This window comes from Lolium perenne, chromosome 5 (assembly GCF_019359855.2).
Source record: "Lolium perenne isolate Kyuss_39 chromosome 5, Kyuss_2.0, whole genome shotgun sequence".
Lineage (NCBI taxonomy): Eukaryota > Viridiplantae > Streptophyta > Magnoliopsida > Poales > Poaceae > Lolium > Lolium perenne.
This window is the reverse complement of record NC_067248.2, coordinates 115,714,818-115,731,815: the sequence shown is the minus strand read 5'-3', so window position 1 is coordinate 115,731,815 and position 16,998 is coordinate 115,714,818. Positions and strand designations below refer to the sequence as shown.

At 45.7% G+C, this 16,998-nt stretch overlaps 2 protein-coding genes across 2 annotated transcripts; both read left to right on the top strand.

Annotated features, from left to right (window-relative positions):
* Nucleotides 1-6,475: 6,475 nt before the first annotated feature.
* LOC127299707 (large ribosomal subunit protein uL3) lies at nt 6,476-9,273 on the top strand. The gene is made up of 6 exons (XM_051329728.2): nt 6,476-6,599; nt 6,870-6,973; nt 7,377-7,487; nt 7,845-8,149; nt 8,243-8,652; nt 8,833-9,273. Exons 2-6 carry the CDS (start codon nt 6,889-6,891, stop codon nt 9,089-9,091), a joined length of 1,170 nt encoding a protein of 389 aa, XP_051185688.1. The 5' UTR covers nt 6,476-6,599; nt 6,870-6,888; the 3' UTR covers nt 9,092-9,273.
* Nucleotides 9,274-12,082: 2,809 nt separating this feature from the next.
* LOC127299706 (uncharacterized) lies at nt 12,083-15,997 on the top strand. Its single transcript, XM_051329727.2, has 11 exons — nt 12,083-12,485; nt 13,224-13,418; nt 13,513-13,695; nt 13,782-13,921; nt 14,024-14,287; nt 14,417-14,550; nt 14,992-15,020; nt 15,229-15,306; nt 15,407-15,475; nt 15,574-15,752; nt 15,842-15,997. The coding sequence occupies exons 2-11, from the start codon at nt 13,235-13,237 to the stop codon at nt 15,878-15,880; spliced, it is 1,299 nt and encodes a 432-aa protein (XP_051185687.1). The 5' UTR covers nt 12,083-12,485; nt 13,224-13,234; the 3' UTR covers nt 15,881-15,997.
* Nucleotides 15,998-16,998: the final 1,001 nt, after the last annotated feature.

Here is a 16,998-nt window from a genome sequence, read left to right as displayed (position 1 = left end):
AAGTCGAAGTCGAGCTTGCTCCACTTCTTGAGCTTGTTGGTGAAGCACTTGAACATCCACATTATGGTGGCGTGGGTCTTCATTAGAATCATGGCGAGACGGTGTAGGAGCTCTTGACCTTGAACTATGAGAGCGCGAAGACCTTGAGTGGTGTCTTCTCTCTTCTTGACGGTTGAGTGTATGGAGGATATTATCCAACGCCGTCTTCATTTCCCTTGTCTCTTGACCTTGTATGGCAAGTGTTGCCTTCAACTCATTGCCTTGAGTTTCAATCTTCTCATTGAGGTCTTGCACTTGATTGTTGAGGTCATTCCTTTGCACTTGAGCTCTTTCTTCATAGCGGACATTGGTATCCTTGAGCATGGCTTCAAATTGATTTAGCTTGGTGTGGACGGCTTGAGTAGCTATCCAATGTTGGTGCCGCGTCATCAGTAGTTGGTTCCCTTCTCCACTAGACATGGTTACAACTAAAACAAGAACTATGTGGTGGGTGGTTAGGAAAGACTACCAAGAATGTCAAAACTTGCAAACCAAAATCGAAAAGGTGTTTCAAGGAGGAGGGCAACCGATATGTATGCACACACACAAAAACAAAAACTCTATATGGTGTTAGGTATGGATGTGGAAAGCCAAATGGAAGAACCAAACGAAAAGTCTATTGTCAAAAGTGGGCAAGATCCAAAAGTCACAAGTCAAAGGTGGTGATCACAAAAGGCATACACAAGGAGGAACACACGCGTGGGACAAAATGGGGTTAGCGCGACTTGGAAAATGAGCAAGAACAAAATGGTCCTAACGAAGACTACTAGCTCGGTGTCACGCTAACGCAAGAGAGACCGTGGCTTGGTTGCAAAATTGAGAAGCAACAAGATTTGCGCAAGACGCCTCTCTTCTCTTTTCTCTCTTTTGCTTAAAAGCTTTGGACTCTTTTGTGTATAGGTGTCACTCACACACTTTTTTTTGTATTTTTTTCTTTCTTTTTCTCACTACGTAAGGATACGACTATCTATGTAAGTATGTCACACTTCTTTTGCTTATCTTTTCACACGAGCTTGCTTCGTAGCTTTGCTCAACACACGCACACCCTCACGGTCGGGACGCTTTGCGCAATGCTTCGCAACACTAGAAAGCCACTCTCGATATGAAAGGTACGCAAAAGAGGCTAGGGTTACAAGTTAGGAGCAAGTTATACCACTTGATGATGGTGGCCGACGATCTTGAACTTGCTATGGTGGAGGTGTCAAATGAACCGCTTGGATCCTCGGGGTGCCGTCGTCATTGTCGATGTTGCGGAAGCTTTGTGGTAGCTGAAATGGCACTCAAACCGAAGTCCAAACACAAGGGGGTTAGTACCAAAACGAAAAACGAAGGTTGCTGTCAAAATTTCGGCCAGGCGGAACTTCCGGTCCTGAGGGGCGGAACTTCCGGTCCCCGGGCGGAACTTCCGGTCCTCCGAAGCGGAACTTCCGGTCGCAATTAGATCTGCAGGCTGTTCGTCGATTTGGGCGGAAATCCGGGCCGAAATCCTTCGAATTCGAGGAAAATTTGGCACTAGAAGCTGTGGGAAAGGTGGGGGAATTGCAGATCAACACCAAAGGCAAGTTTCTATTGGAGCAAAACCACAAATAACTCAACAAATCGAGAGATCAATCCAAGGCTAATTTGGGGCTATTTTTTGGGAATTTTTTTTGGAATTTTTTTGGGTGAAATTGGTGGAATTGGGGGATGTGGGGGTCAAATCCGTGGCAACCAAAGAGCTGCTGATACCATATGATAAGGGCTAAGCCCAAGGATGTGCCCGATCTTCACGGATTTGGGTGGAACTCGTGGGGGTAGGTGGATGAACGCGATGAACACGAAGAACGCGAGGGGGAATCGTGGGGATACAACACACACACACACACAAACCGGTTTTCTCTCGTTGGCCCGATACACCAACTCGATAGAGGTTGCGAGAAAAGACCTTCTGGTAGAAGTCCCGCAAAGAGATCGACAAATCGAAGCTCGCAAGATCTAGAAGGGTAAAAAGACCGGAAGGTTGATAGAAGTGCAAGCAAAAGACCAAATAGGTAGAAGTGCAAGCAAAAGATCAAACAAACGGTAGAAGTCACCAAAGAGATCTTGACAAGTCGATAAGGAGCCCGGGTGGGTACAAGATCAAAGATCTAGGTAGGGTTCCCACAAGGGTGAGCTAAGCTCAGGTTTAATTTCACATCAAGTCTAATCTCAGATCTGAGCCCACCGGGCTATTTATAGGTGGGGGCGAAGGGTTAAGTTACACGTTGAAAAGTGCTGTCTTGCTGAAGTTCGATGGGGCGGAAGTTCCGGTCATCTTGGGCGGAAGTTCCGGTCAGGGGCGGAGGTTCCGGTCCGGAGGGGCGGAAGTTCCGGTCGGGCCGGAAGTTCCGGCCTTGTTCCGGAATTCCGCCATTGTCCCGCAGTAGCATCCAGTATGGTTTTCGCGGACTTTCGGAACTTGGGCGGAACTTGGGCGGAAGTTCCGGCGGGCGGAAGTTCCGGTCCTCTGGGGCGGAAGTTCCGGCTGGAGCCTTTTTCCTGGGCGCTGGAAGGCATCTTGAGGGCATCTGGCCGGAAGTTCCGGTCCTGGGGGCGGAAGTTCCGGCCTGGGCGCTGTAGCTCCATCTTCATCATTTCCAGCTCTCTCTCCATTGGCTTGGTCTCCATGGCTTGCATCTTGGTCGATGTACCTGATTGAACATAGGGTATTGGCATGAAGTAGCAAGCCATCCAAAGGGGTATCAAGTGCATACGTGGAGAGGAGCGAATTCACCTCTTGGTGTAGGGCTTGGGCTCGAGCTCGTGTCATTGGACCACGAGGAGGGCTTGTCGGTCTTGAGGCGGTGGTGTCCGAAGGCCACCCCGTATCAATATCTCATATTCATATACAACCTTACATCTTGTCATGTGTCTCAGCTACCACTAGATTTCAATTCCATCCAACAACTCCTATCAAGAGTGCTATCAAAACTATCATCATATCTACAGGGTTGAATATCTTCATGGTTAAACTCTTAAGATAGTTTGAATATTACATAGTCATCATTGAAAACTTTTTCTTATCGTATTTGATATTCTCAAGTGTAGAAATCATGTAAATGTATCCTAGAGGATCACAATATTTTTCTCAAGAAGGATAAAGATTTGAACATAGTGCAGATACATGCTTGTTCAAAATTTTATTGAATGAGAGCATTATACATGGTCCTGCACATGCTAAAGTGACTTCCCCAAGCTAGGCTCTTGCAAGAACCAAACTTGAATAGATCACCAAAAGAAAAGATAAAATGCAGTTTTCAAAAGAGAGTGTGAGAAGTGGTTACCTCCCCAAGCTTGATTAAAGCAAGCTTGATACACTTTTACGTTGAGGTGCGAATGACCTCTCTTTCATTGGACAAGAAACTTTGTTCAGTGAACCTTCTTTGATAAGGCATGGTGATTTCAACCCTCGAGAACCTGCTTGAAAACTTAAAAAGAAAATAAAATATTTTTGTTTTTTTTGGAAGCACGGGGTTAGCTCACAGGTGATAAAAGCATAAGTCTCACGAGGTCGGTTCATCAACCTAATCACCACGCTTAAGTCAACAAACTAAGTCTAAGAGCTGTACAAACTCTCTGATTTGATGAACTGCAAGTGAGACAACATATGAGACACAAGTGTGCAGCCCTATGTGCTTAATTAAAAAGGAGAAGTCTCACTTAAGACGGAAATCTCGCTACTCGAAATTTATTAAGCAAGGTCGAGTTGGAAGGTTTTCCTATACACTTGTTATTGAAGCGTTGAGTTGAAGCAACCAAGTGGCAGGTGTGGGCGTTTGAATGGTTGGCACACACCGTCAATGTTTCCACATAAGGTTCATGTCCCTACAAAAATAGCACACGAAGTGAAAAGAAAACGGTTCGGTGTATGAACGGAGTTCATTCACCCAACTTTGAAAATAAAAAGAAACAAAACGAGACATGAAACACTACAAAGAATTATAGGCTGGGAAGTTTCGAATGTAAGTAAATAAGGTACACTAGAACATGTAGAATGTAACCCACTAACTTTAGCTTTAATTTTTTCTTTTGAGTTTTTTTATACCAGTCCTTATTGCGCTCTGTCGCCTCCTGGTATATGCAGCTGGTAAGGGCTGGTGCGCCATACGGGTGCTCGCTATTTCTACTAGAAATTTCTTCGAATATGTGCTCGTCGCGTGGCGAAGTCGGTACGGGTGCACGGTACGGTTGCGTCTCGCGTACCGACGGTCGCTAAACTTATAATGACTTCTCTGGAAAAAACATTGGTTTCTTCATTGCTTCGTAGGAGTGGCACGGGAGGGTGGCGTGCAGATGCGCCCGTTAAACTCCTAGGAGCCTCAAAAACCTCAGAATATATGTGTGCGTTTTTGGATGTTGGACTAATGTTTCAGGTCCTTAGTTAATTTTCAGAGAAGAATGAAAAGTTTTTAAGGCTCCTGGGAGTTTAGCGAGCACCCAACAATATAAAAGATACAAAACTCGACCAAATACTTATTGCACATCATATATAATCATAGCCAGATCATCTTATGCCCTAAGGAACGTGGAAAACTACTCACAAATGTAAAACATGATATGAACCAGAAGCATAATGATTACAACACACTCTGAATATATAATCCTCCACCAAATAACGACCAAGTACCAATCACAAACAAACAATATCATTAAAAACAATATCCGGGATTCAATTCAACACAAACTATGAGGGGGACGGCGTCGATCTCGTAGATGGAGATGGTGGTGATGATGTTGCTGGTGAAGATGTTGATGAAGATGCCTCCTCCCAAGCCAAGAATGAGTGGGCATGTCGGGACATCGATTTCCCTTCACCGGAGGCACCAATGCAACACGATTTGCCATCTCCCGGAGTAGGAGAGAACTTTCGCCTCCGTTGCCGCCTCAATAAATCTCGGGAAAAATATGGCTTACATTTTTAGGCGAAATGAAGGTTCTGGTATAAAGGGGACCCGAGGCAACGCTCAAGGTGCGATAAAACTTGGGTGGCCCGCCCTACATGTTTGGGCGAGCCACCAGGTGCCGTTCGACCCTCGTGGCGCCCCTCGCGTGCTTCTTTCACTCACGGTCCTTCTCCGGGTGAAAAACTGATCAGCTATTTTTTGCCTTGATTTTTAGCGATCCAAAAAACTCTGAAACAAATAAAATACGAAAAAGGAGGTATTCTGTCTCCCAGGAGTTAAACACCAATGAAGAGGATTTTGTAGGAAAGTCTCAGAAATCAACTAAATACGCATAAATAATGATGCATGATGGCATATAACAATGAAAACTACTCATATATGTAGCAATAATGATGATGCAAAATAGACGTATCACCGTGTGTTTAGCATTGGGGGCTCTGAGGTAGGTGGTGCCGAACACACGCAAAATTGCAATGATAAAGCGCTTGACACACTCGATGGCTTGACTCTCTTCCATAGCCAAATGGTCATCAACTAGATCCGCATCCGAAAACGCCAACGAAATGTCGAATTTTCGTTGAAATACATCTGCGTCAACCTATTGTGGCCTTCGATTCTTTCCCTCCACAACTTGCGTATACCAAAAACTGAGCCACCTCGCTTCGGTTGTTTGTTGGCGCGCCATGCCAATAGCATCAACATGTCCTCTTCTTCCTCAATCTCAAGTTCATCGTCAGATGAATCGCCGGACCTCTACAAACACGCAAAAGTTGGACTCATTTCATCTACCTTGGAAAAAATAGCGCAGTTGGGCCGGAGACATACCTTTCGGAGATTTCACCGAGCACCTTATGTGCGTCATGTTGCGTCTCGACTTGAGGAGGACATGGTGGCCGTGGAGGCAGCGCGACGGCACCGAGCAGGCCGACGCTCGGCGGCAGCTTGCTAGACATGCCCGGGAAGAATAGGCGGCGGCGGTTCACTAGCGGCGACCTTGGGGAAGCTTTACTGAGGCACTGCGCCGGCGGATCTACTGGGGGAGCTCGGAAGAAGCGCCGCCGCCGCCGAATCGGTGCATCACCGATGGAATCGCGATGCTGAAATGGGGAAGGAGTAGCGCAGGCGCTGGTGAAGTTTCACCGCGGCGGTTGGTTGTTCGCGCGGGCCATAGCGATAGCGCACTCTCGACCGGAATCATTATTTTTGGGGTGTTGGAGGGCGCAGAATACCACGCGCGAAAAAAGATTTAGAGCGTGCATAACTTTAACGTGTCTGCTGAAGGGCGCAAATTAACCACACAGGTCATATATCAACGATTATTTTAGCGCAGACACGATATAGCGGTACTGTTAGCCGTGAAAATAATTGGCACGAAACGGGAAAAGAGCACCAAGAACCCGATGAATGCATCAATTAGTGGAAGGATCATTAGAGTCGAGCCCAACCCCAAACTGGTAAGGCCTCGACCAGGTCTGCGCTCACCCAGCCCACCAGGCCCGGCATTCCCGTCATATCCAAAGCCTAACCCTCGCATTCCGCAGCGATCTATAAATAGCACCACTAGGGTTTACCTGCTTCGCCTTCCGCACCCAGCTCGCGCCGCCGCCGCCGCTCGCCGCCGCCCGGCTCTCCCCTCAGGTAAGGGGATACGCGCTACCTCTCCCTCGATCGCACGCCGAAATCTCGTCTAGAAATCTATTTCTCCTTAAATCCGCACCTCCCTAATCTTTTACGGCTCGTGTAGTTTATCAGTGTAAACCGCTCCGAGATCGAATTCTCGTGTTGTTCCAGCGTTGAACGCTGAACGTCGTGGGATCCCGTCTCTTTCCGTCTTCCATTTTGCGTCTGCCGTCTCGTCTTTCCACGTTGCTGCAGATCTAATGGTTTCCGTTGTTGTTCGCATTGCAGGTAAGTAGGAGGAGCGGCGATGTCGCACCGTAAGTTCGAGCACCCGAGGCACGGTTCCCTCGGCTTCCTCCCCAGGAAGCGCTGCTCCCGCCACCGTGGAAAGGGTATGTGAGCGTGTCACATTTTCACCTTTGCTATCGCTCCCTGTCTCTTGGCGTTACTGATGTTCTCTTTGGTTTCCACGCATAGTCTATCTCATTATGTTTTGTAAGGCTGATTGTTTTGGTCTTGTTTTCTTGATTATAGAATTGTTATATCATCATGTTATCTCGTGCCCCTGTAAATAGTAGCAATATCACATTACTATTTCCTAAAATTCGACTGTGAACTGTTGTAGTATTAACTAGTTTTCTCCGTCTTACAAATTCATAGCACATGTATTTCACTGTGCAAGTAAGACAACCGTAGTACAATTTATTGTTAGCTAGTTACTACTTGAATCCCTTGTGCGTACTTAATCAGGAGCTTATCTTTATCTGTCTCACTAGTTGATTTCTGTTTATGCAGTGAAGGCCTTCCCTAAGGATGACCAGCAGAAGCCTTGCCACCTCACTGCCTTCCTTGGCTACAAGGCTGGAATGACCCACATTGTGCGTGAGGTCGAGAAGCCTGGATCAAGTATGTCTACCTTTCTATTGAACTCAGTGCAGCTGTCCCTGTTACTAGAACATGATCTATGCATCCTGAGGAAGCAAATTATTATTACCCTTTTTTTGTAAATAAAGCATAGCATGATCAGCAGGATGCTATACTACATGCTTGTTAGTTAGATGTACCGTGCTATATCAACACACTGTCCCTGTAGTTCTGCTAGCAAATTTATTCTTTGTGATATGTTTTTTCATGTTGTAGATTGGCCTTCTCTTGGCAATTATATAATATAACATGGCTATGATAGTCCTCCTATATATGCATATCATACTTAGCACTTGTGACTTGTATGATTGTTAACTAATGCTTCTCGACATTGTTCAGAGCTCCACAAGAAGGAAACCTGTGAGGCTGTTACCATCGTTGAGACCCCTCCTATTGTCATTGTCGGCCTTGTGGCATATGTGAAGACCCCTCGTGGCCTGCGCACACTCAACACTGTCTGGGCTCAGCACCTCAGCGAGGATGTGAGGAGAAGGTTCTACAAGAACTGGTGCAAGAGCAAGAAGAAGGCTTTCACAAAGTACGCCCTCAAGTATGACAGTGATGCAGGCAAGAAGGAGATCCAGTTGCAACTTGAGAAAATGAAGAAGTATGCCACCAACATCCGTGTCATTGCCCATACTCAGGTGGGATAGCAATGCCCCTATCCAACTTAGTTTTAAGTATTCTGAAGATTAAAATGTCTGACTCTCCATTTTGTTTTCATTTCTCAATATCAGATTAGGAAGATGAAGGGCTTGAAGCAGAAGAAGGCTCACCTCATGGAGATCCAGGTTAACGGTGGCACCATCGCAGACAAGGTTGACTATGGCTACAAGTTCTTTGAGAAGGAAGTCCCAGTTGATGCTGTCTTCCAGAAGGATGAGATGATTGACATCATTGGTGTCACCAAGGGTAAGGGTTACGAGGGTGTCGTCACCCGTTGGGGTGTCACCCGTCTGCCCCGCAAGACCCACAGGGGTCTCCGCAAGGTTGCCTGTATTGGTGCCTGGCATCCTGCTAGGGTGTCCTACACCGTGGCCCGTGCTGGTCAGAATGGATACCACCACCGCACAGAGATGAACAAGAAGGTTTACAAGATCGGCAAGGTTGGGCAGGAAACTCATGATGCCTCGACTGAGTTTGACAGGTGTGTTACTGGTCTCAGCTCTTGCATATGGCAAAATGTTAATAATGAATTCTGCAGTTGAGTTCATCATTTTGTTCAGTCATCGGCTGTAATAACATGCAATCTATTCATAAGCCGTGAGTTTCAAAATATGAACTATTACATGTGGTAATGATCCTTTTCTGATGCTCTTTCTTACAGGACTGAGAAAGACATCACCCCGATGGGTGGGTTCCCTCACTACGGTGTGGTGAAGGGTGACTACCTCATGATCAAGGGCTGCTGTGTGGGCCCCAAGAAGAGAGTGGTTACCCTCCGCCAGTCCCTCCTGAAGCAGACTTCTCGCTTGGCTCTTGAGGAGATCAAGCTCAAGTTTGTTGACACCTCATCCAAGTTTGGGCATGGTCGCTTCCAGACCACCGACGAGAAGCAGAAGTTCTACGGCAAGCTCAAGGCTTAGACTGCTGCAGATCTTGTCCCATAGTGTTATCAGCCTTTTCTTTTCCAAGTTTGTGGCAGATTGTTTTTGTACTGGTTTATGCATTGCAATTGCAACTCTGAGCTGCTACTGCTGCGGATGGTTGAACTGTTGAGGTTTATGAATTTTGAACTTGATAGTAATGTTACTCCCATGTCTTCTGTCACTGTCAGTTCAGTTTCTTTCAATGGATTGCCGTTTGCTCATTTAAAAGTTTGCAGTCTGATACTTGTCACCAGGCCTAACCAACCCAGATCATATGCCCTTGAATCCAAACGAACACAAACAATATGTGCTGTCCAACCCAATGCATATTACTTTCAGTTTGAAGTTTGAACCTATAGTTTCAAACCTGGGGCAAATCCTTAAGGCCGGAGGTTATTACCTTCGGTTGCCAATGCATTGACCTCCACTACCTTTTCCTTGAGCTCCACCTCCTGGGCTCTTGATCGAGTATTGGCCCCATCAATTTTAAGCTTTCTTTTTTGTACATCCTAGTAGTTCTTTATAGCTTATTCCTTGTCCCGGCGTTTCTTCTTATCCCTCTTCTCGTTTGACATCTTTGTGCCAAAGCCTCACGCTTCATGCGGGCCTTAGTTGCCTTGTACCCTCGTGACCACCTTGCACGTGTGCCTCGTGCTCGACCAAGGTTAGGCACATCAAGATCAATCACCGTTGCTTCTTTGACACTCCTGCTTCTAAGCAATGCCTTCTTGCAGACCTCATAATCCTCTTGAAACTTGGGACATTCTTTGACCTTCTTCCAACAATGCGGCAAGGTAAATGGTTTACCACCGAGATCAATCTCTATGACCTTATCCAAAGCTTGCCATGCCTTAAAATATACGGGAGAAATAATAAGATGGAAATACATGTATGTATGAGAAAGTTTGAGCACAGACAACAATAGAATGAAGGCCCAAAATTACCATGTCCTTGATGCCGACTCCACTTATGGAACGTTTAAGCACATGATCGTGCGTCGCGCAAAACTTGTTGCATTCGATTGGATGAACGACCACCTCTTTTGAAAGGACAATTCGTTGCGGACACTCTCAAAGCGGTTTTTCTCAAAGCGTCTATGCTCGTGGAAGTAGTCACATACTTCTTCCAATATGCCCCCCCCTTTTTGCGCATCACCACTAATTGGATCTTGTCCAATTGTCATCCATGCCCCCCATATCATGTTGTCCTCAAGCCCCATGTATACTTTGGTCCTTTGCTTTGCCGTCCCATTTGAGCACTAGAGTTTTGGGTGATCTCGCCCACAAACAATGCCTCATCGTCAATATCGAGTCCGAGCCCACCTTGTTCACCTCCTTGCCATCATCGATCATGTCCTCCATGATACCCTTCTCATCATAGTTTCCTGCATAGCCCGAGGTGGTGGCCGACTGCATTGGGACAAACTGCGCCGAGGCAGCTCCGTTTGTGCAAATGCACCGGGGGAGGCTGTGTCGTTGCCGCAAAGTCCATCATTGCCGACTACATCGTGGCCGGGTCAAACGGGGATGACATTTCCTCACACAGGCTGCGGGCGCCGGGGAACGAGCTAGCGGGGATCGCCCGAGGGGCCTTCAAATGTAGCATCGGTGACATGCCGGCCGCCGATACGCGGTTGAGGTCAAGGGACGCCTCTTGTTGCCAAGGAATTGCCCAACTGGGGCGACCCATCCTTATGCGAGCTGGAGAACCGGTGCGACACTCCGGTCTGGAGGAGGGCGACGGGTGCATACATACACGTCAGCATCGATGAGGTGTCCTTGAATAATAAGCGGCTGGGTAGCGGATGACCCCGAGTTCACTGCCGGAGCCAGTCGCGGCCAACTGTGCGAGCGCGTTCCGATTGAGCATGAGGAGGGCTTGTTGCGCGACTGTGGTGACGAGGGCATCCGTTGTGGCCTTTGAATGTATGGCCGCTAGATGCTTCGTGGCTTGGTGTCGATCCGCGGGGACGGTGGCATCTAGCTTCCGCTTGGCCGCGGCCTTCATCCGGTTCGGTCTGGTCCACCCGCTTCCTGTTCTCGACTCTCCTATGTGATGACGTGAGCTCGACCTTCGACTTGGCTACGAAGGTGTCATCAGCGGAGATGGAGGCAGTGGGAGGTGCATTGTCCATGGTTTCCTAGGATAGATGGGGAGGGCAGTGAAGTGGAGTGATGTTTGGTTGCCTTAGCATTGCCCATGGTGTCCTAGGGTAGATGGGAAGGGCAGTCGAGTGGAGTGATGTTTGGTTGCCGACTAGTAGACTCAGATTTGGGTTGGATTTAGGTCCAAACGAATAGGCTAAAATTTGGATAACCCGTCGGGCCACACTTTTTGTTCGCTCTTTTTAGACTGAAGGCTCGAGCAGAGCCCGGCTTTAAATTAATGAAGCCACACCATACAACTGAAGGTTTAAGATACAACTCACACCGGTAGACCGAAGGATAACAAAGATCACGATCTAACACGTCAATGTGCCACAACACATGTTAAGCAAACACACATAGTCCAAATACAAGATAAGATAAAGGCAACGAAGAATGCTATGTCTGCATCCTGGAGGAAGCGTGGAGCTCGCGTAGTCTGCCAATGGTCATCTCCACCGCTTCACGGTTCTGTCTCCTAGCCACTTGCTTCCACACCTGGAGATAAAGAGACATTTTGTATATGCAGTCAGCAGGTTGACTAGGGAAGCGTCCCTCGATGGAATTTGTTTCTTATGTTCCATAGGGACCAGCACAACGCCGCACAACTAATCCAGTACTCCCTCGTCTCGTGAAAGTTATCGTAAATTTATCTAAATTTAGATGTATTAATATTTTATAGTGTCTAGATACATCTAAATTTTGGCATCTAAGACAATCCTGATGGGAAGGGAGGGAGTATGTCGTTTGTAACTCTAAACCTCGGACATGTTACAAAGGTCTTGACTCTTGTTTTGGGCAAAAGCACCGCTCGCGCACGTTCTCGCCATCCACAAGCTCGCTCGCTAACGCCCTCCTCCCGGCCGCACCGTCGCTGCAGCTATACTTCGCCGCTACAGCACCCTCCTCCTCTCCCCGCGCCAGTGTCGCTGTAGCGTCGGCAGTGTCCAGGAGCTCATCGTCGTCGTTCTCGTTCGACGCGGCCACCTTCGAGGCTAACCGCCTCGACGCCGACGCGCGGGAGTCCACAGCCGCGGGGCCGGGCCGGAGAGCTTGGAAGTATCCTGTCCAGATCAAGGAAAAAAAAGACAAACCCTAGATCGCCTATTCCCCAAATTATTTGGCTTCATCCCGGATTCCCGGCGACGTTTGGACCTCTCCGGCTGCGAGTCCTCCTCCGGCTAGCTTTACCTACGCCACCCTCCCTTCCCTGGCGCTGATCAATCAGAACGTCTGCGCCGGGCTACGTAAGTGTCTATTCGATTCCTCCGTCTTTTTAGTTTGCTCAAGTACAGTACATACTAGCTCGAGTAGAGTATTCGATTGATTTTAATCGGGGCAAGTTCTTTGATAAAAGACTGCATAATCAGCGAAGAATCGTACAGTCTGTGACCTAAAGATTGAATGCGGCGGGTTCTGTATGGATTTATCTAGATGAAAGGTTATGCATTGATCGTGGCTCGTAACAAATAGTATATTTTTATTTCTCTCTGCAAAATCCATCGACATGGGCGCCCATTACATACTGTTCATGCATATTTGTGCATCACAGTCCTCTAAACAATAGCAGCGAGTTTGATTCTTATGCCTCCAGCTTCCTTTTGCAGAAGTCTAATGCTTTTGCTGCCGGCCGGGTTGCTGCTTGCTAACTTAATCCATCTTTAGCAACATCTCTTTTGGTTTATCGTTTCCTGTCTTCAAGTGATATTACTGTCCAATTAACCTTATACGAGTCATCAGCACTGGCACCAAAGCGGGCTTTGTCAACTCATTTTCCCTTTCAGTTCACCCTTTTCCCATTTGTTGTTGTAACCTGACGATGCTTCATTGCACTGTAAAGTCACAACTAAATGAACTAATGTATCACAGACCAATGACCCCAGGAAAGGGAGGTCAGCAGCCTGTTCTTGCAACACTACCTTTGAGCCCTTGGAGTGTGATGCTTTTGCAACTACTAAGCATTGCCATTTGCTTTTTTGCTTTAGGACTTGAATAAATGACACATAAAAATGAGAGCATGGTGATTGATCACAGAAGAGGCTCGACAAGGGATCAAAGAGCTACTAACAGAAATATCAAACGCTGCCATGCGTCACCATCGACGATTGCAACTGGGATTACAACTTGTCGCAGAAGGCGGAAGACTTATAGCGATTTGTGGGAACCTAGAATGAATAGATGTGAGTATAATTGAGTAAATTCAGGTTAATGAATTTGTTGCTTCTTCCACCTTCTCTCGTATTGCGTAAACATCAACTTCATTTATTTTATTAGATATAAAGCAATGGTTTGCGGACGCTGCTGCTGACGAGGAAGAATTTGGATACTATGAGCCTCCTGATGAAGTTGCTGATGAGGAAGATCAAATTGTTTCAGACACTCCTTACGTGGAGGAACCATTTGGTGAAAATTCTACTGAAAAAAATTGGACCATTGTCTCGCTTGCTTTACTTGATGGTAATTTTCTGCCGCTATATGCTAATTATGAGATCCAATTTTTTATTCATCCACTAATTAATAATTCAAATCCCTTTCTTATCCAGGAGATAATAATATGTTATTTGCATGCTCGGGCATAACTCTACCACGCGGGCCTGGAGGAGCATGCATAACAAGATTTGTTACATCAGCACGTTTGGTTAAAGTGTTCAATCTCAAGAGAAACAAAGATGATAATTTGAAGGTTAGTGCTAGGTGCCAATCGCCATGTTTCAACCTTTTTTCTCTGTCCATTCATGCTGTTTTCTTAACATCCTGTGCTAATGTAGTCCCTCTATCACTGCAGATTGCAGTGCGCCTTCCAAGTAATAGAACTATCAATGGGGTTTTGGGACTATATGACGACTATATTGCCATTGTCTCGTCCTTCGACTTAGTCCCGGAAGTTCGTCCAGTTAACTTTCATTGCGGGGTTCAGTCTGAGTCCATAACTGCTTCTGGGCGTGCCTTCAATTCAGGCCAGTTGATGTCCTTAGGTCTGCCAAAGCAGAAATCATATCCTAGTTTTGGTCATGATCACCGCGTGGTCCTTTTTCCCTCATTTAAAGAGGTACACTACTGTTGATTTGTATTTGTTGGCATGCTAGATAATTTGAAATGAATATTTTTTCCCCTCGATGGTTTAAAGTGCCATGTTTTGTCTCCTAATTTATAATCCTACCACTTTACTTTTTTCTAGGCTGCACTTGGAGCGTCACTTACTAATTCCAATGGTGACTTTCTTGGGATGGTTCATAAATGCTACCCGCTTGAGACAGTCACTCTACCAGCGGCATGTCTTCATCGATCCTTAATGCATTTTGGGGTACTCGAGTATGTCTTGTATATTTTCTCCGATTTGCTTAACCTCCTCTCCTGTTGCATTTCTCCCTTGTAATGCGCACTGCAGCCTTAGGAATTTTGACGCCACTATCCGTTGATTAAAAATAATTTGGCACTTGATGGATACTTGCGTCAGTACCTTATCTCATGTTGCTAATTTAGTGCACTTGCTTCATTGTCGAGGCTACTGTATTTATCTAAATGAGGAAGAGTTAAACATTTTCTTCAGACTTAAATATGAATCGGCTCATATCTGTGACATATACTTGATCCTTTCGACTACCATTGAGCATATACAAGCATCGTTTCCAAATCTTTACTTTATATCTTGTTTCATACTGCATGATTCGGTTATTTTGTTTCATATATGGTTATTTGCTGTTGGGCTACTTTTCTGTATTTATTATCACAATGACCTTTCTGTGGTTACAGGAAAGAAGACGAAGACATATATGATGCAGGTTAGCATGGATTTATTCTTATAACTACTAATTTGTACATTATAACTCATTTATCCTGTACTTGTGGTCATTATATAAGAATACATGATCAATTATTACCAGATCCTTGTTTCACCATGCAAATAGTTATGCTCCATACTCCTGCTTGGAATTTGTACTATTTTTTGCATCATTTTCTGATCACTCTTCCCGACCTTCTCCACTTTAGGCAGCTCAAGTGGAGGAACCAGAAGTAGCAGATGGAAATATTCCTTGCCTGAAGGCGTACGGAGCGTAGTCCCTTCAGGTGTGAATTATCTTGCAAGCTATTGAATGTTTACCCATTGATCATTGTATGCAGAGCATTACATGAATATCAACCAGTACTAATATTAGTCACCTTACAGGATTTTTGAGAAATATTAACTTTCTAAAATCCATGGGCTATCCCATGCCACCACCACTCATGCTTGAATGTAAGCCGTTGCTCTTAATATTGTTGACTTCTTCCTTGTGCAATTTTTGTTGTGGCTATTGTAGCGATAAAAACGTGTTTACCTGTTCCTGTAACCAGTGAATGGGAGATTGCGTAATACACTTGAAGATGATTTTGGTGAAGTATCTGCTTGGCAACTTGGCAAGGGTACGATTCTAATCTCATGTGTCGCTCTGCGGAGGAGTTCTGGCATAAACTCCCGGGAAAAGTTCATACAAATATATCCCGGAGTGCCGTCTCAGTTTTTTCATTCAAAGGTGATTTAACAGTTACTACTTATATGGTCACTACTTTTCATACTCTAACGTGGCCTTCACAAACCAATGATCAAAGTTATGATATGTAGGGGAACAGATGTATTTTGCATGCACAGGCTTGCTTATAAGTTGGCATGTGCGCACGCCCGTACGTGTGCGCACAACCATGGGCATGCGTACACGTATGCGCACGCGCTCAGTCATTCTGACCTCAGCCAGTTTGGTTAGATCTCGTGATGATCAAGACGAGATTGACAACAACTTGAGGGTTGGTGTTCCTAATCGTATTTCTTTGTCCTTTTAAGTTTCATGTTAATTAACTGAGCTAACCGTACCGTTGCAGATTGAGGTACTTCTTCCACCTCATCAACGCGTCAATGGGACACTGGAATTGTATCATTTAAATTATAATATTGCTATCATCAGCGTTGAGAAGCATTTCCTTGCTGCTCGCCCGGCAAATATTTTCTATACAGTACAGAAGCCAGCTAAAAATGTAGTGGCTATAGGGCGAGAAGCTGCAGAGGGATTATTATTGGCCACAAGGGGTGAAGTGACTGACGAGCCAAGTATGCCTAGCGAACTTGACTGCGGAGACCTTAAGCTCTCTACTTGTAAAATCAAGAAGGTACAACTGGTGAATTTTTCTTTCATTTTTTATGTAATTGTAGCAGGATAGTTGCATCAGAATCTCACTTTTCGTATTGAAACTGTATGTTATACCACATACTGAACTGCTAGATCTAAGGCATTTAGAACTTTTCCATTTAACCTGTCTTAGCCTTACATTTTCATACCAGGTTGGGATTGGAGGCCCCCTTATTAGTTCTGATGACGGGAGTTTGGTTGGCATGAACTTCTATGATGATACTGACAAAACTCCTTTCCTGCCAATGAGTAAAATTGTTGACGTCTTGAGAGGGATTGAACTGCCGTCGCAAAGGTAATCTCTTTTCTGCTGTCATGGTGCTGGCTATGTATGCCGTCTATGTTAATACAACAAACTTACCGTTGGAAATATGTGTTGGATGACAGAGGATTGAACTGTCCCGTGAACTTGATGGATGGCACAGAAGTTAAGAAAAACAGGTGGACCGTGCCCGAGCCTTACTGGTATCATCCTCTATTTGATGAGGACTGGGATCCAATTCCCCCCTGTGTCGGAAGAGTTAAACAATAGATGTAATCGTGCTGTTGAAAGTAGATGGTTGTCCTCGTTCTGCTTATCTAGCAAGGATTTATAACA